Consider the following 20,660-nt stretch of genomic DNA (forward strand, 5'->3'; position numbering starts at 1 on the left):
TTCTTATGTTTAATGTCATGACATGTCACTAGAGGTCGTGAGAGAATGTTTTTAGCTACACACCACTTAATCAACAGACACACACACATTGATTTGCTTCATGTTTTGACTAGTGCTATGGCCAGCTGCAAAGCTGGCAACAGAGACGTCGTGGTTGACATTTCTGTGTAGTATGGGGCTAGCCCAACCGAGGGGATATAATGTATAGGCCTGGTGGGTTCAGGGTCTTTCATCTTACATCTGCATGCATGCATTTTGGAGGTGCAAGATGCCTGAGCGTGTAATGTTAATTTTACCTATGATCCCTTGAATACATCAGCACTGTTTTGAAGTTACTTGGACTGTCTCGTCTCTCAGAGTTAGCATGGTACCAGTTCTTGTTGAGCATGAGCATTCACTGTTATCAACTATTGAATTTGGGCCACAGTTAATGCACCATGCATTTTTATTAGTACTAAATGTTAAACTGTGTTTTTTATCTATCAGTGCAGACACACTGATGATAAAATTGGTGCTAAGGTAGAATAGGCTACGTTAGCAGCATAGTCAACAAAGTATAACAGAAAATCATGGGCTGGAAATGTGAATGAAGCCACTCAGTTGCATTTTTACTGGATCAGTCTTAATGCCCGCTAACTCTGGTTACAAATCAGACTCTGAAAGTGACATTTACCTTCACACACTTGTTTTTAAATGAGGTTTAACACTGGCCTGTATAATCTTTGTGTGTTTGTTGTCAATGTGTGTGTTTCAGATGGTGATACTTGATGTGTTAATAATAGGGGGTGGCCCTCATGCCTTGACTCTGGCTAGCTTGCTATCCAACCCTCACCCTGACCCAGATCCAAACCCTGCCTCACCCCTCTCTCCCTCCTGTTCGGATCCTCCTCGGCCTCAACTAAATCCAGAAACATCCAACAACAAATACTGCACTGGCAAAAAGAAAAGGAGGACAACAAATGGTGCATTACTGCCTTTATTTAAAATACACTCACTCATAGTTATGAGATACAATTTGATAATTGACTTAAAGACTTCATTTCCTGAAAAGTAGAAGTTTTGGAGATACAAGATTTCTGCCTTACAGTGATGTTATGTGGCCTTATAATTCAGTTCATATGTGTTTATTGATTAGCCACTGCAGGCCTGCCACTGGAGGGGCAACTAGCAAAGTCAGCAATATCAGAGAGGGTTGTTTACCCCCCGCTGAGTCTCCAAGTGGTTGATTCCTATGGAAAATGGGCTGCTCTCTGGGAGAGCCAGTTCACAGCTTTGAACATCTCCCATCTACGCTCACACACACTAGTGCACACAGACTCTCTCAATAAGGTATACACACAAACAACTTCCCTTAGAGTAAAAACAAGGAAGGTGGGCTGACAGTATGAAAACAAGCATGTGTGTATGTTTTTTTTGACAGAAAGCACTCCAGGAGTTTGTTCTGAAGTGTGATCGTTCAGCAGAGCTTCACAGTCTTCCAGACCAGGTTTACATTCTGGACGAAAATGCATTTTTCAATGACATGCGGCTTGGCAAGAAGGAGAGGAAACGTTTAAATATTACCTCAACACTGAAGAAGAGTTTGTCCTTCAGTCTACCGGGAACCAGACTAAGTGTGGATTTCTTTAAAGATCAGGTTGGGTATACAGTTTTTGTGTGTTTTGGCAGTATTACACTAATGCAATGAAGATGATGAAAAACCTTAAAATGTTATGTTTGCCTAGTCTGATTTATAAATCTTGATTTTAATTAAGTACTGTTCTCTTTAACATCGCATTTATGTCTTTATAATATTACTGAATAAAATAAGTTCCCAAAAGAATGAAACACTTTATCTAAATAACCTGCAGTAGTAATTTGAATACTGCTTTATGCTTTTTTGCTACGTTATTCCTAGATTTAAAATTACAGAAATAACAAATAAATCATTTAATTATGAGCTTGTATTAAACAATACATTATATTAAATGCTTCTAGCATGGTAGGAACAAAGAGAATTGGGCCAGGGAAAAGTATTGATAGTTTCACAAACTGTGTTCAGAGCACAGCCAGGACAGTACAGTGAAGTAACTTTAATGTGCAAAATTATATCAAAGATGGACAGACAGGAACAAAAACAAGGTGCAAGTAACAGACCGAGTTGCATGAACAAGACAGCATAAAAACAATACGCTGAAACATGGCAATCTGACAAAGAGCTGATGTAATTGGCTGGCTGAAATAATGAGCAAACTGGGAAAAGATGTGTGAGTGTGTGGGAAAGTTCAGGTCACTGGGATTGGAGAGAAAGTCTGGTGGAGCATCTGATGGAGAATGCAGTTACTGGAAATTTGCGGAGTAATATAGGTTCCTGGGGAAGTGAAAATGTGGGTAAAGGCAGAGACAGAGATGGAATAGGCGGCTAGAGCACCAGACATGCACTCCATTTTATTAATCAGAACATATTGGCTTCATGTCTGAATGAGCTCACTTTTCTACAGATATCGCAGTTGCAGTCTTACTAGATCGGACCTACACGTAGTAACATTAACCCTTGTGTTCTGTTAAGGATCTTAATAACAACATGGATCACTTTCAACTTGGCACTCATTTTAATAGACTGATGAAGCCAGCAATTTTATGTATCCCATGTCTGAAAAGGGCTAAAGACAGGGCCAAGGCAGGAATTGGCATTCAGTTGCACTTTGTTGGTTTTGGGTTTTATGGGATTTGTTAACAGTTAGATGGAAAAATATAAAGTAATGCCAACTTTATACTTTAAGCAGCATGAGAACCAACATTTGAGCATTGCTATTTGCTAAGTTGTTTTGATTAATCTGAATATACAGGTGAAGCGATACAACTTGGACAAAGTGCTGGTAAAGGGAACAGTGGAGCACATCACCCCTGTTATTGACCACAGTGAAGAAGAGACTGGCTGGTTAAATGGACAGGAAACTGAGGGGGATGCCACAAGAGCAACTGATAGGATAGGAGATGGAGCAAAGAAGAGAGTAAAATATTTTCATGTCCAGCTTCAGGAAGGCAACATCCTAAAAGCCCGCCAAGTCGTGATGGCAACAGGTCCAACTCGTGCCCAGATGGCAAACATCCCTTCATGGGTGAAAAGCATTGGAGAGAGCTACCCAGAGGAGCGCCTGCAACACACAGTGTACCTAATGCACCATCTGTCATGTTCTAAGCAAAACCTTAGAGAATCAAATTATCAGAGACAAAATGAAACTTTTCCCACTAAAGGTAAATAAGATTTCTTCTGATAACACAGAAAAAATGTTTTACCTTTTGTCCAAATGGTGTAAAGCGATGTGATATTGCTATGCAGAAAATTTACACGCTTTGATGCCTAAGCACATTTGCCAGAATTTTCAGAACATTCAGTAATTTTCTTTCCAGGGTTCTGCAGTCTTCAGTGGCTATTTGATCCTCTGTCCTCACTGCAGCATTTTTCTTGACAAGTACTCTATGTGTGTGTAGAATTGTGCGTAGTGTGTGAGGCAGGGCAGAGAGTAATGGTAGTTGGTGGAGGTCTGACCAGCGCACATATCGTCTCAATTGCCCTGCAGCAAGGTGCCAGCCATGTGACATGGGTCATGAGGAAGCACCTCCAGGTCTAGTGCCAGTGTGAAACTGCATGTAGACCAACCATGAAGACTCACTCTAGGTATATCTATCTGCCTCCACCACGCTTATCAGTCTTCATTGTTTTTTCTACAGCTAAAACAATTTGATTTGGGTGATGTGGAGAGCCTGGTCGGCCGTTACTCCCATGTGGAGCACGGCATCAAGATGGATGGCCAGGCCTACCTACGACAGTTTTATAATGAACGAAGTCTCCACAAACGGCTGGTTATGATTGGCCAGGCAAGAAAAGGAGGGGCTGTCACCCCAGAGGCCTACATCCAACTTCAGCCATTCATACTGAATGGACAAGTGAATGTAAAGACATACTGTCAGGTAATGGTTCATGTGCATTCCAGAGGGTATGACACTGAGGGTGAGATGTGTTGAGATGAGCAAAATCTGATTAAGCTGATGATGACCATCATCACATGAAGATAAACTGAAATGGGGTAGATAAGATTAGATGAGGTCAGTTAAAATAAAATTAGATTAGATGAAATGGGATGAAATGAGGCAGAGAGATATGAGGTGAGATTAGACAAAATGACATTAGGTAAAATGAGATGAGATTAAATGAGATAAAATGATGTGCAATAAAATGAGGTTTGGTGACATGAATGCTAATTTTACTCTAGGCAAGATGAGGTTAGTAGAAGTGAGTTGAGCTAAGATGGAAGTTAGGTAAAATTGATGATATGAGGTGAGGTGATGTGAGATAAACTGAGGGATGTAAAAATGAGGCCATGTGTCACAAGATGTGATGAGGTGAGGTAAACTGAGGTCAGATATCAGATGAGATCTCAGCCATTTGTGTTAGTTGAGTTCCCTAGATGTGGTGAGCCTAGAATGAGTGAGATGTAATACAATGAGGTTATAAATAATGAAATGAAATGAGGTGAGGTAATATAATGTACTGTGACCTGAATCTCGTGCGATTGTTCAGGTGAGTCAAGCCAGCTGGTGCTACAAGAGCCAGGCCTGGAGTCTCTCCCTCAGCACTGGAGACCACTGGACTGGAGATATGATCTGGCTCGCTACTGGCTGCAAACTTGACGTCAAACAGGATCCGTTACTCTCTGGAGTAATGAAGGATTTCCCACTTCAGGTTGGTTAAACTTAAAAATGCGGAATTGTGGAGAATGGAACAAAAAAAGTGTTGGTTTGTTTAAACTGTTTTAAAATGACTTAAAGGATGTCAGGATAAGATCAACTAACTTGTGTTCTATTTTAACAATATGAATTCATATAATACTAATAAAATGTGTTTGGCTTGTTTCCCATGAAGGTGGTAGACGGCTGGCCGTGCATATTAGAAAGCTTACAGTGGGCAGAAGGGTGCCCGCTCTATCTTATGGGGCAGTACGCTGCTCTTCAGGTGGGTCTTCTATATAGTGCTTTAGTGTGTAAAAATATGTTTCAACACTTTTTGCCCACTTGCCACACACACAGGTCGGACCTCATGCAGTAAACCTGGCTGGTGGGCAGGCTGCCAGCATGCGAATCGCCAAGGACATCATACGTCGTCAGCAATGGAACAAAGGAGAGGCTTCTGAACTGAGTGGAGAGAAATGTAAAACTGAAGAATATGTTCAGCAGATGCAAGGCCTATTATGGCTTTAAGCTGTGAAAACTGCATTGGGTGGTGCTTCAAAAACAAGCATTTAAATATTAAATATTATCCTATATGCCAATCTAGGCCTAGATGATCAGATTTCCAGTTTTGCAAACCTGCTGCGCTCCAGCAGAGCTCATCATCTGATCCCTTACCTCCAGGGACCTGTTCTGACTGTAGCTTTAGCTTTACCATCTAACCATTCAGTTTTACATGTCTGTATGCAGTCTTCTGTTCCTGCAATTCTGATCAAATGGGACTTGGTGTATTATGGGCCTATATGGCCTTGATCAAACACTGTGGATTACAACAAAAATTCTGTTTCAAATAAACAGATATTCACTCTTAAGAGCCCAATAATTAAACAGAAACGTTATAGTATAGTCACAAAAATAATGACTATGATGAAGAATTTGGGTTCCTCATATAGTGACACTTTTTTCTTATCTGAATTAAGGGTGTAAGGATAAAGAATTTGTCATTCATACTAAATCAGTGATTCGGGGCTGTATACTCGACTTGATTGGGAATGAATCACTTAGAGGGATTCATCAACGTCATGGATTGTCCTTATATATGGTCTGTTTTGGTGTTTTGTAAAGACTAATGTAAATGATGCTCTATTAAATGCGCCTGCTTCCCCCTTTACTTTTAACTTTTTTTAGCCACACCCCCTTCCCGACTTCCGCATTTCAGTCCTATGGGAGGAGGAGGATTGTATGCGTAGCAAAATAAACCAGCTGTTATTGATACTTCACCATAAAGTAGTAAAAACAAGTAAAACTGTATCGGCACTTGTATATTTTCAGGTAGGTGTTGTTTGGTTGTAGTCTAGAAATGTGAACAACCTTCTGAGCTATTTGTCGATGTTTAATTTAATGATAGCGTTGCAGGATTTAGAAGTAGATTCGAGGGAAGTGAAGTTTGTTTACCCGTTGACAGTTTAAATGCGTTTCCCCTGACTTTAATCTGAACCTTTAACTTCTTCCTGCCAGGTTTAAGCGGTGAGGAACTTGGTGTTCGTGTCTAGTGATTCGTGACAGGGAACAGTCAAACTGCACACGCTACGCTTCCTTTATGCAAAGTGAAAATATAATATGCGGTTAACAAGACACCACCTACGACATCACGAGGAAGCAGCAGAGCGACATCAAGGACAAAGATGGTGTCATAAGCAAAGTATTAGAAATAAATTCAGCAAAAGCTGTGACGCGAAGCAGTCAACAACAGCAGCTCTGAGATCAGCTGAGGACCAGCTGATCTACAGCTGATTCTGCTGTCACATCGGCATCCGAGACCCTCCAGGATGATTTTGAAATCGGGAAAACCCTTTTGTGACCTCTCTATTTTGTCATATTATATTACTTTGCAATAATTTATTTTGGAAAAGGCTATTATGTCAGATTTTTGACAATTAAAAACATTCAGTTTTGCACTGAGACCTCATTTGGGATATTTACAGAAACAGTTAGAAGAAAAGCCTCAGGTTTTATGTGACTGGGCAGTGGTGAACTTGAAATTTGTTTTTCTTGTCCAGGTTGTTTTTTCTAGCGCATTCACCCACTACATGCAGGGTAACTGTAGGTTCCATTGATAAGAGAAAGTGAGTGGGGAAATGAGAGGATAGGTGGGCATTTAATGTGATGAAGCATATTGTAAGACTAACAGTGTCAAATAGAAAAAAATATATTTGACATTATAGTTTATGACTGACTGTTGCTTAGTTTATCTGTATTAGTTCTCTGTATCACCTGTTGATAAGAAAGCCTATCAAGACCAGAAATCTCAAAAAACATGACATCTCCTTAAGTGTTTTACTGGCTTTCAATATGTTGTAAATACATTTGACTGTCAAACAAGTTGTTCTGCTTTTTTAGCATCTCAAAGAACAGCGTGTACACAAAAGATTAAGATTTTATTGTGTCCATAATGGTTGTTTAATAAACGTTATTGTGTATTTATGTTTTGTAGTGACTATCAGCACAATGAACGTGAGGAAAGTGGAAAAGACTATTTTGAGTGTGGAACAAGTGGAGGGAGTTGGCGCTCGTGTCCGCAGGAGCATTGGTAGACAGGAGGCAAGTCATTCAACATGTCACTGTAGTCCAACTGTCATCACATTTACTAAGAACTTACTCTATATAACAGTGTACATTCTTTAATTCCAGCTGAGGAACCTGGATCCTTTCCTGTTGTTGGACGAGTTTAGAGTGAGCAAGCCAGCAGGGTTTCCAGACCATCCTCACAGAGGATTTGAGACAGTAAGACTATGATTTTAGGCTTTCCAATCTTCATATGTCTGAAAACATAATAGCATTATTGAACTGGTACAACCCCTTTAGCCAAAAACTAAAGGAGCATAGCAACAGGAGCACAGGACTAACGACAGGTGTCAGAGAGGTGAAATTCATACTTTGGTCACCAGGTGGTGACAACAGAAAGCTCCAGTAGCACTTTGGCTTCCACAAATGGTGGTTTTAGTTTATCCTGTAGATTTTGATTTTGATTTTTTTCAATAAAATCATAGAGAAATCCAGACATATGAGCTCTGCCAGTACTGTTAGGTTTGCATGAGCTCAAGTTTAGCTAAGCAAGTTTTGTGTTCAAAGTTGAGTCATGACAACTCACAGAAGAAATCCCCATTTGTGAAAGAGGGGAATTGCCGTGGTTTCTGGTTTGTTATTGTGGAACCTCCTAGGTTTTGTTTTTTCCTTTTTATTGTCCTGTGCGTTTGAAATTAATTCTGTATCCTTGTCCATTGTTACTGACATATTGACATGGTGGCTGCCTCAGTCTATTAAACTGAGAGATGAGATCAGAAAATGTGATTATATTACTGCAGTAGCCTCTTGTACTGTGCATGCACATATTAGAAATGAAGCTCTACTTAAAATTTTTTAATCAAGTAACTGATTTTCCCCTCATAAACAAACTCTTCTCACATGATTGCCTACTTTTAAATCCCCCACCACCACCTTGTCTTTCCCTGCATTTTGTCCTTTTTTTAAGGCTGGGCTGCAGAGTTAAAGGGCAATATTATTTAATTGCTAAAGAAGTAATTGATGACTAATAATAACATTTTTTTTCCTTAACATAAAATTGTCAGACCTATTCTGGTTACAGTTTCTTGGATTTGGGGGCTATTTGTCAGACAGTTTCATTTTGGCCTTGGTTTGATCATCACCATTTGCATTTTATACTGATTTTTAACTCATTAGCCATAATGAATGAATGCCAGTGTTCTTTTTACAGCTTGCCCCCAGCTTGCCCCACAGTGAATGAGAAAAATCCCAGATATTGCCTTTAGATTGTCAGACATTTCTCCAAGTGTGTTTGATTTGGCAAAAGTAACTCAGATCTCCCAGTCTGGGTGGAAAGGACCATTCTACACTCCCAGCATGCCTTTCAGCAGGTGTGTTTCCTTACACCCGCATGGCGTTTGAAATCACACAGCTGTGGAGGCAAATCACAGGCAGCTCGCTGCAGGGACCCAGGCTTTCCTCCCTTACACAGATGTTCACCTTTGAACTCACGAGCCCACACTCAGCACTTCTCTTCCTGTCCTGTCTGACCGTGGAGCAGTGAAACGAGCCCACATGTGCTTTTGGTGTTGAAGCAGCCCTCGTTTGTAAGCTTATGGCCTGAGGTGAAGAAATCTAGAACAGGAGATTTCACTCAGTGCAAGAAAGGATATATTACTTTCAAATGGGGCTGTCAAAATAATGCTTACCAAGTGAAAATAAATTCAAAAAATGCCCCCAATCCTTCACTTTTGTTTAGAAATCCATCTAATAGGTAATCTGTATGAGCCAGTTGTGCCTAATTTTTTTTTTCCTCAAAAAGGTAACATACGTTTTAGAAGGGGTCACAGCCCATGAAGACTTCTGTGGCCATAAAGGACGACTGAAACCAGGAGATCTGCAAGTATGACATAATTTCACATAGTGTTTATTTTGATGACTTTTATAAAGGGACAGTATCAGGGTATGGCCTTTACATACACACACACTGTATATGGTCTATCTGCTTGTCCACCAGTGGATGACTGCAGGACGGGGGGTGGTCCATGCTGAGATGCCTGTATCAGAGGAGCCGGTGGTGGGCCTACAGCTGTGGGTGAACCTGTCGAGGCGAGACAAGATGGTGGAGCCAGCATATCAGGAGCTTAAAGGCTCAGAGGTCCCCAAGCCCAGTCAGGGTGGAGTTACGGTCGCTGTGATTTCTGGGGAAGCATTAGGAGCAAAGGTGTGTGTCTGCTTGTTTTGTGTGTGATGTGTATATAATTTGCATATGGGGTTGTAATATCACTACAGCAACATTTAATCAAGTCACAGTCAGAAGAACACTTTCAAACTGAACATTATTTTCCTGGTAGCTGCTGATCTCATGGTGATTGCTTATTTGCAAACAGTGACGTGATTGTGTGTGAAGAAATATCTGTCAGTCATGCATTTGTCCAGTGTGTGTGTCTGAAAAGAGGAAACAAACAAAACAAAAAGCAGATTGTCCTGTCCTGCACAGGGTACACTAATGCAAATTATGGTTTCTGTGTGTGTGTGTGTACAGTCAGTGTACACGGTTACTGCAGCCCTGGAAACGCAGTGAGTCAGCATGAAAACCTACGGGTTTGAGTTTAACGCACGTCATTAAACCCCAGTAGCCACGCCCTTGTCCTCTTCTAAAAGTCATATATCATCCTATATTTATACAATATAAGGCTCAAAACTCGGGTTTTTACCAAATCTACCCTGAGTTTATTCCCCTACTCCTTAAAATGTTGTTTTGTGTTCATAACCCATATGTGAAGCACATTTAGGACATGAACAGGTCAAAATATGCATTTGATAAAAGTAACATTTTCTTCATTTTTAAAGTCTCTACATGTGGGATTTAAATGTTATGAACTTCCCAGTTCCCTCTTTTCATCTGGATTGTGTCATTATTTAAATCTGCTATAACAGATTAGCAAATTTAACAACATTAGACAGACTGGTCAAGTACATGTTGGACTGTTGTAGAGAAAAGTACAGGAATATAACTAACCCCAAAATCATTGTATTTGTATGTTGTGTGTTCTTAGCTGACTTGCTGATAATAGCAGTTATTGGGGAAATCACCTGGTTTCATTCAGAGTAGGTGACTATGTGACCCTGGCAGCTTCACTGTGAGGATGGGGCTATAGAGCTGTGTGTAGTCACTGTCGATGTTTGGCCAGTAGCTGATGGTCAGTAAATACCTCCAGAACATAGGCTGGGAGAAACAGTGTCTTATTTTTTATTTCTACATGCGTTGACATTGACATTGTGTAAAGGCACCTTTAAGGGAGCTAGACTGAGTAACCAAAGTAATTTAAAGAGTATTGTAATTTATTACTTTTGCTGTTGAGCTAAAATGAAATTACTTTTTCAAAATATAATACTACATATAATGGCTAATTCATTTCTTTTTAAGTAACCTGCCCTAGACTGTGCATTTGTGCAGATAAATCCCTGAACATAATGCACTATATATATGTCTCAGTAGTAATTCAGCACAAAATAGGAACAAAGAACTCTAAGAAAACACTCTGCTATCATTTTCTTCACTTTCCCACCATGTTCCCTATTTGCAAATCCGTTTCTTTAAGCTCATATGAATTACCTGCAGATGTGGAGTAAACTCAAAGACATGACATTAAATCCTACATATTATAGTGTTGATCCCCAAGTGAAATGTTTTAACCACATTCATGAAATAGAAGTAAAAGTATGTAAATATGATGACTTCAGTTAAGATAACTATTTTGCAGTCTGTTTGTAGGGAACAATAATGCTGATGGTTTTAAAGTTGTAAGCATGACTGTCTCTGGCACAATTCCCATGTTTGCATGAATGAGTTTTTTGTTTAAATAGAAAATATTAAAAGCTTGTGGCTGTTTGTGTGTTAGAACAGGTCTTCATATTTTTTTTCTCCTATAGTCTAAGGTTTATACAAGGACACCGACCATGTACCTGGACTTCACACTGCAGGCAGGAGCCCAGCATGTGCAGCCAGTGCTCTCAGGTAGAAGACAAGCATTTCTAAATGTACTCATGCATCTGTAGGTATACCTCTACAGTTGAATGATGTTCAGTGTGACACTTCCACCTTAACATCTGTGTTTATGAAACTCAAAATGTTTTAGTTTTTGGTGAAATTGTCATAAATGTATAACTTCAATTATATGTATTTTTATTATTGAGGTCATAGTTAAAGGTGGTGTTGTACTGGACTACATTATATTAAGAGGTGTCTCTATTTTTGTCCTCCCCAGCTACATACATGAGAGGGTCAGAATATTAGGAACACCTCGGAATATAATGTTTCGCTCTTCCAATGTTGATGGTGGCAGCTGTTTTCACTGAAAAAGCTCTGCACATCACCAAACAGCAGACATACGCAGCAAGTAGTTAATAACATAGCCAGATATTTCTCTCAGGAGTTGGTAGAGACCCAGGAACAGAGGTATAGCAAATACTAATGTTTCTCTGTAACAGCTAGATTTGTAAATAAGCACCACTTGGCTAAAGGTTTGCCATATCAACCTCCCAGTTGATGATTTATGTTAAAGTTTGTTTCTGCTGCCCCCATGTGACCCCCTCCCCTTTAAAAAAAACTTTATTGAGAGGTCTTTTAAAACAACTTTATTATTAGACATACACTTGTGAATAATATTTCTGTGTTTGACAGGATGGACTGCATTTATCTACACACTATCAGGATCCATTCATGTTGGTGAGTTTATGCCTTTATGAATACATACGGCATATTACCTGTCATATATTTGCCTAACACCTAAGAACTCACATATAACTAGGGTCATACTAACATCCTTTAGTTAGAGACGTGTTCTTTCCGTGCGTTTGATCACTCCCTCACATCCCTCCCTGTTCCCATATCTATGTGTGATCTCAATCACTATGGCGTGTTTACCCAACATCACTTGAAAAGTAATTGCACTACTGTGTATAAAATACAGCCATCTCAGAGTTTGGCATGATATCAGTCATCTTATCCACATGTTTTCACTACACTCTGATTTATCAGTACCACTGTTTGACATCATTCTGTGAAATACTGCATTTCCTGCTTATTGGACAAAATCCTGTGATCAGGGAATTCCCATCGCATGAGAGCAAACCCTTTAAGATAGTGAAGTCATTTTCACAGACCCTCCACCATTACAAAACAGGATTTCTTGGACTGCTGGTAATTGTGGACAGATGTTTTAATGGCATGAGCAGATGTTAATGGAAGATTAATGAAATTATTCAAATCTGAAGAACTCTACACACAGCCTGGTAAAATCAGGACCAGCAGGCTTTGATCACTGTGTTGACCACAAGTGGAAGAGTCTGAACCATTTTTTTGTATTTGCTTCTAATCACAGCTCAGCTCACAAACAACGTGTCAGCTGGTTGTGGGTGAATATTTAAATGTTAATAGCAATGACTGAACAGCTGTCATCTATTTTCCTCCCTATTACTCTGACCATCAAGGCTAAGCCTACCAATATTTTTTTTTATTTCCCCCCAGTGAGAAGCTTCTACTCCCTGAAGTCATACATTCCTATTTGTTTTCACATATACACACTGACAAATAGAAGGATGAATGCTATTAAAATTATGGCTTATGCTTGTATTGTTATGTAATATTAAGAGGCTGTATATGTTTTATTTGTTTTTAATATATTCCTGAAAATATTGGGAACCTGGGAAATAAAGTGATATGTCAACACTCTTTTTCTAGTGTCCTACAAAATCTATTTTCACACAAAACACCATTGGTACAAATCCATGAATATTTGACTGAGGCCCAGATCAATTAATATCATAGTTTCAGATTTCAGCTCGAACTAAAAAGATGTTGTCATATCACACGTGTTGATATGAAGCGTTCTAGTGTTGTTTAAGGACAAAACACTGAACTTTTGTTGTTTTCAAGGCCCAGATCTGGAGCAGCAGAAGGTAGAGCCCCATCACACTGTGGTGTTTGGGGATGGAGACTGTGTAAAGGTTGAAAACAAGGTGAGAAGTCTTCAGAATCAGACAAGTTGTTCCCAAATGGTTTTTCATAATTCCCCCTTTTGAAGGTGAAAATATTTCCCCCTAAATAGTCTTTCTTGCATCAAAGCACATGGGCACTTGTTTATTGCTCATAATAAACTCAGGTTATTTTCTTGTTGTAAGGAATTATTTCAACTTTTTCTTCTCTGTTTATTTGAGATTGCTAAAGACCCCAAAGTAGAAATAACCCAGTAGTTTATTAGGAAAAAAAAAAACTTGTAGACAAAAGTCATTTAAAAAAAACACAATTCTGTCTAACATAAATACAGTATCACGATGTGACGCCACAGATTTATTTTAAGACGTGCTGAGGATGTCTAGATTCCTTGGTAAATTTTGAGATTACAAATGAAAGGCTTTAGTCAGTCTGCTTCACCCCCAGACAAAGATGAGAGCACTGCCTCTTATTTCCTCCTCAGGGCTCCGAAGTATCTCGTTTTGTGCTGATCGCTGGCGAGCCAATCAAAGAGCCAGTGGTGCAACAAGGTACGGCATTTGTTATTCCCTCCATGTTGGCAAATGTAATCCTTGATTAGGAAGTCACAAACAGAACTTGATCAGTACCTATAATGTAATTCTTTGCTATGTTGTATCTCTCCATCAGGTCCATTTGTAATGACCACTGCAGAAGAGATCAGACAGGCTGCCAGTGACTACCAGAATGGTAGAAATGGCTTTGAAAGGGCCGTAAACTGGAGATCCACGATCAGAGATTCTTTCTGAACACTACGCATTGTACTCTGGTCTGTAGTGTCAGTGTTGGCCTAACTTATTTGCCACTATAGAAACAAATTTATAGGGATATTTGTATTGTGGTGTTTTATAAACGTAGCAAACGTTTGATATAGGAAAATGTGTGTATTTAATTCTCCGAATGTATACTGTATGTGCTTACAGGGTTTTTAGTAATTTTCATAATCAGTTTTAATTTCTCTAAGTCTACCCCATATAGATTTTAGGGAAAATGTGTTCTGGTCTCTATACCTCTTGTTTTATTCCATTTTATTTCTGCTATTTCCCTGGGGCAGAGCAGTTCTGATTCTGAAGCTACGGTTTGTGCAAGTTGCTTGCCTACATTGTTGTTATGAAGATTATTTGCAGTACTATAGCAATTTAAGTAATGCTTTCATTAATGTTATGAAGTTTGATGGCATACATTTTCATTTTCTATATTAATAGTATTTTAAACACTCTTCATACAGAGACTAAAACCAACAATAAAGTGCCTGTATTCATGATTATTTTCTGTCGGTCTCCAACCTGGATTATCTTATTCGCCTGTGCCATTAGACCATTAGACAAAATTGATTAAAAACACGTCAGAGAAACACACTGCTGCACTGGGTGACGTGTTACAAAACACAAGACCCTGATATTTGTTCAAAATATTGCCTCAAATGCTCCAAACAACCATAACTTTTTACAGCATCTGACATAAGAGTCAACTCACAAGATTTCCTTGAAAGCATGAGGAACTAGTGGTGTATAAAAAAAAAAGTAGAGAGCTGACACAGAGATGTCACAAATGCGCAATTGCTTCATGCCTGCTTCAGACACTGTAAAAAGTTATGGTTGTGGCAACATTTCAGCAAATATGTGGATCTGGTTTCATCATGGTTTTACTGATGTTTTAATTGTTTTTGAACAACAACAACAACAACAGAGGTGTGTGGCATGGACAAATAAGCTAATCCAGGCTGGAGACTGACAGATATTAACCATGAGTAGAGGCAATTCATTTCCGGTTTTAGTCTCTGTATGAAGAGTGTTGCAAATTCTGTTAATATAAAAATGACCGACCTTGTCATTTAAGTACCTCAGAATAAGCTAAAGGCAAACACTAAATGAATTTATTCAGGTGCTGGAATTTGTTTTCCAGGTATCACATGGCCTCAAAAATCTGCACAGACCATATAAAAACATTGTAAAATACTGTTTTGTACTGTATGTTTCATTATAGACATGGTTTTGCAGCACGCAAAGAAAATCCCAAAGCTACTGTTAATTATTTCCATACAAATTATGAATGTTCTTCTCATATTTAATCCATTTATAATTTATGTTTTAACATCCTGTGTCAAATGGTCTTGGATGGGCAAGTGGGTGGGGTGTCCGTCTGGATCACATTTAAAACACTTAACTGCTTTTCTGCTGTGTGTGTGGTTTGGCAGCTCCAGAGGAAAAGACACTAACACAGGCAGGGGACTAGACAGATTTTTAAAAAAGAAGAAAGGAACACACAAGCAATTAAAAGGCTTGCTTAGAGGCACATCAGTGCCCTTTACATTTACAAACCACAATAGGATCTCGACAAATGATAGATTGAAAGAGCTCAACATACAGATATTGTAACCACTGAAATTAGGAAGCCATACATAAGCAGTCTTTTCATGAGGAAATGTAATGAAGAAAAGTGAACACAGATCAGAGACCCTGTATCACCTATTGTATCTTTCAGGCCCTCAATTTATTTGAACAAAATGGAGTGTGCTGATCATAAGTCTTCAAGGGAAAAGTTTATTTTCTGAGGTAATATTGAGGTTTTAACTTACTTATTTACAAGCTAACTGCTCAGGTTTGCATTAAAACATCAGCAGTAAGAGACAGATGTTTTAAAGCCTCTGAAGCCTTCTCCATTTGGCTTGTGGGTGTCTGGGTTGCTGTGACACACACTCACACTCTCTACTGTGCAGTTGGAAGATCAAGAGTTTGTTGCACATACCTACACTGAGTGTATGTGTGTGGTCTGAGGGACTCGGCTGGTCTGGGAAACTGAGTCAGAGAGACAACCGACCCTGTGTTTTCTGCCAGTAGTAAAAGTTCATACTGCCGAGTGCTTCTCAGAGAAACAAGCAGAGTCAAGGGATGATGATGAAGATGAAACAAACTCTGTGCAGAATCTTCTGCTTGGTGACTCTGGTGGTGGAGCTCAGCTGGATAAATGTGGGCTACACCAGGCACAGAGAGGGAGGAAGTAGGGTAAGTGCGGCATGAAGCTTTATGTCTATGTAAGTGTATGTAATATGTATCAAAGAAGCCATTAGAAGCTTTTCTGCTTTTTGGAGCTAGTGTACAATGACAGATACTGCACTGTTACCCTTAGTGCTAATAACAGCTTGAATTTCTAAACACTTTTTAGAAGAAATGAAAACATTGCTTTGCTCTTGAATTGCTGATTAGTTCAGGCTTGATTTCACTTTCTTTTGCAGTGTGTAGCTGTGTAGCCTCTTTCCTCTTCACACATTATCTCATAAACCTCACACTTGACCAGCTGCTGCCAGTGCAGTAAACGCACGTGCTCACCATGCTTTGCCATCTGAAATTAAAATTGATGCATTTTATGTGGGCACTAGCATGTTGCACAAATAAATGCATGTCAATAATGTGTGTGCAACAGACTGATTATTTAACTATTGCACACCTATACTTCACTCGTGAACTTCCAGCTTCATCTCCATTATTTTTCACTTTCCATACTCTCTCTGTTTAAACTCTCCCCATCTTTACCTCTCTTTCAGTTCTTGTCATCTTCCTTACAGACACTCTCCCTCTCTGTTTCTCATTAGTGGGTCTATCCCCTGTAATAAATTGCAGAAGGGGAAACCTCCCTGTTTTCTGTTATTGTTTCTTTGATTCAAGTGGAAGCGGTCAGCCAGCCAGCTTTCCCCACCCTGAACACTTCAGAGGACTCAGATTGTTACAATTGCCCAGAGGTTATAAACCAAACATTGTGCACACAAGTGCAATATTCCATGATTGTGCTCTAATGTGCCTCCACCGTGGTTGTAGTCCTACTATCCTGAATCTTTGGCTTTCCCACCTCAAAAATGAGCCTAGGAATTCATAAGTTTGAACTCTTCTCCAATCACTAAAACACTCAACTCTGTATTTCATAACATCTTATTCAAACACATCATTAAGCTATTCTGCTTCTCTTTTGCTCTGGTATATATCATCATGGGAACTTTGGTTTTGTATCATAGCATGACAGATGATTTGATGGTTTTCTCTCACTCCTGAATTTCTCAGATACTCTGTGTCAATATGTATGTGTATGTTTACATACAACAGATGCCTCCTTTCAAAGTGTATGCAGGTGATTTAAGTCCTATATTTTGTTGAGGTCGTGGGATTAAATCTGCATGTCGTAGTGTATAGCTATACTCTGTGGTAGCAGAGCCATCAAACTTTAGAATGAGCGTTGTTCATTGACAGACTGGAGCAGATGCACACAGTACCTGCTGCACACTGTTTATTCACACTTCAACTAATGGGTGCGACTTCTGCAGGCTAAGTGTTTAAAGTCATTCCACACTAAAGCGAATGCCACATGTGAGGCACATGTTAGCAGAAAGTACTACATATACTGTAGCTATCAATGTACTTTATTTAACTTGAACCAATTCAATATTTATTGCATTTTCCTTGTTTTTGCTTAAATATTTTAGGCAACACTAAGAGCAGTATTTTTGTGAGACTGTACTAAGGCACAGTGCAGCTTTGAGCTAAATGCTAACATCAGAATGCTATTGCACTCACAGTGTCAACACTAACATGTTGATGTTTAACAGGGCTGTGTCTGACCACCATCCACCAAACAGTGTCCTCAAAATTGCACATTGAAAAAAAAAATTAGAATCATCAGCGTGTACTCATGTACCTATCAGTTCCTTTCAACAGACTTCTAGACTCCCCAGTTAAGTTAATGAATGTGTCATTTTAAAAGGACACCAAATTTCCATCCCATAATGACAGGCACAGTGACATCAGGTATTAATGAGGACTTTTTTTTATATATATATTTGTGAGACATTTAATGATAACTGATTGTGATACCTGCAGGTAATGAAGCAATGGGAAAGGAAGGTGCGGTCAGCTTCGAGTCTGGATGAGCTGCTGAGGCTCGCAGACTTTCCTGACTGGAAGCTGTGGAAATGTCGTCTGAAACTGCAGTATCCAGAGACCCAGAGAGAGACGCTCTCTTCTCCACCTTCAGTAGGCTCACACCGCTCCACACGTTATGCTGCTGAGTCTTACAGCCTGGAGATCCTCAAAGGTTGGATAAATATGTAATACATGTTATGTACAAGTCTATTTATCCACATTAATGTGGTTATGAACATTGTGTGTCTCTTATTTAGCCATAGATGAAGAGTGGCAGCGGACTCAGTGCATGCCAAGGGAAGCGTGTGTCGACGTGGCCAAGGAGCTGGGCACTGACCCATCATTGTTTTTCAAGCCGCCTTGTGTGTCTGTTCACAGGTTGGTTTGTCTTTCGCATCGGCTTCTCAGTCAACTACAGCTCTTTCACCAGAACTTTTCTGTATTAATTTTTTTCCCATGCACATACTTTATCAATATGTGAATTATTTTTTCCTATTGATAGGTGCGGTGGTTGCTGCAATCAAGAGGGTGTCATTTGCAGAAACACAACTGCTGTTGATGTGAATAAAACTGTGAGTGACCATATCTCTCCTCATAGTTGGGGGGAACCTTTTCTTTAATATTAACTTTTATCTGAGTTTGAGTATTGCAGCAGCAGCAGCAGCAGCAGCAGCACTAGTTTTCAGCGGTCACTCTTACATCAATCTCTCTGTGTCTGTGTATTTCAGGTCCTTAGTGTCATTCCATTCAAGTTTGTACCAGAACCGGTGCTAATAAAAGTAGCTAATCATACAGAGTGCACGTGCATGGAGCCCGCTATAATACGACGCAGTGCTGAACCTCATAGGAGTAGTGGGTGAGACCAAAACCTCAATCGATCTTATTTCTCACCTGGATTTGTTTTGATGTTTTTTTAATCCATCTGGTTCATCTGCAGCTGTTCTCTGATGGGCCGGCTGTCGGAGGCAGAGGACTCCAGGAGACTTTGTGCCAGTGGATTGATTTGGGATTGTTCCACAGATAGATGCATACCTTATCCCTCCAGTATACCAGGTGTGTGGGTGTGTTTTTAAACCAACAGCCTCACAGAGCTGTTTGTTAAAAAAAAGAAACATCTATCTGTATTGTGACCTCTAACCCAGGTATATCATACTGTATCTACAGAATGCATTTCACACTATTTTGTCATTTTAAAATCAGTGGACTTTTTACTGACATGTTAAAGTGAATTGGATATACCATAAGTGTGCATCAAATTAGAACAAACTGATGTATGTAACAGATTCAGCAAATGAGATGAAAAGTTATTTCTTGAACTGACACTGTCTTTGCAACTTAAATGCACCATTCTTACCTCCTGCCTAGATTTTACACTCAGTTCAGGGATGCCTGACTGTGAATTAGACGTGGAGCGCTGTGACTGTCTTCCCAGACCTGTATCGACTTTCCAGCCAATTCTAATCGACCGCTGCCAACTCAACTCTTCCATCTGTGCCCACAAGCATCAACGCTTTGATAAAGCATCCTGCAGGTAGACCAGAGATAGGCTTTAACATAATTTGTTCACTTAGCACAAGACACTTTCTTTAACTACTCTATTCTGTACTCAAAAGTGGCATTAGACATGTAAAGACCAAGGTATTAGGTAATGATTAAACACATACTGGGAAGTAGGAAAAGTGAAAGCATAAAAAATAAAAGGATCTAGTAGAAGGTAAATGAAAGTGTCTTCCCAGCAGGTACTCGGCCATACAACAGAAAAAAACAAAGTAATCTGGTACTAAAACACCGGCTGGGTGCAGCCTCATGCGTGGTATCTTTCTGAGCTCTTCTGAATTCATGTATATTTATACTTCTAAATGGCCTCTCTTTTATTTACAGATGCAAACCCCCAAGTTCACTGGGAAACTAAATGACAACAACCTGCTTGCAAGTATGGTTGGACGCAGATTAATAAAAAAAGGCTCATAATTTATTTTGTCCTATTTATGCTGATCACTTTAAGATGATATTAGCTCACATGACCTTGTTAATGGATTTTTAACATGCTTACCTTGTGTTTCAATCCGTGTCAAAATTATGATTTGTACATTTGTTTTTTGTGCACTGAATATGTAGTTTATATTAAAAAAATATTTTTATAATTTGATTTTGCTATGAATGTATGGATTATTGCTTAATTCCTGATGGGCATTCTTTCAATATTCCACTGCTTGCTAATCTTCATACTCATTTGAAATGACTGCAGAATTCCTTGTATGTTTCTGAGGGTTTATGAGGGGTACAGAGTAAAATGCATATTGCAGGAGAAACCTGATGCACTCTATAGGAGAAACCTGTAATGTGAGGGAAGATCTGCTTTCCAGAAAGACAGTGACCTCAAGCAAAAAGTTAAAGCTAGACAGAAATGATTTAAAAACAACTGTTGATGTCCTCGATTGGCTGCTGAATCATATTTT

At 39.3% G+C, this 20,660-nt stretch overlaps 3 protein-coding genes across 5 annotated transcripts in view; all 3 read left to right on the plus strand.

Annotated features, from left to right (window-relative positions):
• LOC109963562 (uncharacterized) overlaps positions 1–5,241 on the plus strand; it is a 10,722-nt gene extending 5,481 nt beyond the window's left edge. Inside the window, exons 3-12 of the mRNA XM_020606190.1 lie at positions 755–962; positions 1,136–1,329; positions 1,421–1,636; positions 2,829–2,901; positions 2,983–3,237; positions 3,487–3,608; positions 3,715–3,954; positions 4,565–4,726; positions 4,907–4,996; positions 5,071–5,241. Coding sequence (XP_020461846.1) covers positions 755–962; positions 1,136–1,329; positions 1,421–1,636; positions 2,829–2,901; positions 2,983–3,237; positions 3,487–3,608; positions 3,715–3,954; positions 4,565–4,726; positions 4,907–4,996; positions 5,071–5,241 — 1,731 coding nt within the window. The remainder of the gene's footprint in view (positions 1–754; positions 963–1,135; positions 1,330–1,420; positions 1,637–2,828; positions 2,902–2,982; positions 3,238–3,486; positions 3,609–3,714; positions 3,955–4,564; positions 4,727–4,906; positions 4,997–5,070) is intronic.
• Positions 5,242–5,917: 676 nt separating this feature from the next.
• Positions 5,918–14,898, plus strand: pir (pirin). Of its 3 annotated transcripts, XM_020610239.1 has the most exons (11): positions 5,918–6,042; positions 6,229–6,237; positions 7,205–7,311; positions 7,402–7,494; positions 9,077–9,157; positions 9,272–9,478; positions 11,191–11,275; positions 11,942–11,986; positions 13,196–13,278; positions 13,737–13,803; positions 13,922–14,898. In XM_020610239.1, exons 3-11 carry the CDS (start codon positions 7,219–7,221, stop codon positions 14,038–14,040), a joined length of 873 nt encoding a protein of 290 aa, XP_020465895.1. In that variant the 5' UTR covers positions 5,918–6,042; positions 6,229–6,237; positions 7,205–7,218; the 3' UTR covers positions 14,041–14,898. The 3 variants fall into 3 exon arrangements, with proteins under 3 accessions (XP_020465895.1, XP_020465887.1, XP_020465880.1); XM_020610231.1 differs by lacking the exon at positions 6,229–6,237; XM_020610224.1 differs by lacking the exons at positions 5,918–6,042; positions 6,229–6,237 and adding an exon at positions 6,816–6,836.
• Positions 14,899–15,036: 138 nt separating this feature from the next.
• vegfd (vascular endothelial growth factor D) lies at positions 15,037–20,297 on the plus strand. The gene is made up of 8 exons (XM_020610251.1): positions 15,037–16,296; positions 18,160–18,373; positions 18,459–18,579; positions 18,704–18,773; positions 18,930–19,057; positions 19,139–19,254; positions 19,567–19,732; positions 20,083–20,297. Exons 1-8 carry the CDS (start codon positions 16,183–16,185, stop codon positions 20,111–20,113), a joined length of 960 nt encoding a protein of 319 aa, XP_020465907.1. The 5' UTR covers positions 15,037–16,182; the 3' UTR covers positions 20,114–20,297.
• The last annotated feature ends 363 nt before the right edge of the window (positions 20,298–20,660 follow it).

This window comes from Monopterus albus, unplaced genomic scaffold (assembly GCF_001952655.1).
Source record: "Monopterus albus unplaced genomic scaffold, M_albus_1.0 scaffold4.1, whole genome shotgun sequence".
In the NCBI taxonomy this organism is placed as follows: Eukaryota; Metazoa; Chordata; class Actinopteri; order Synbranchiformes; family Synbranchidae; genus Monopterus; species Monopterus albus.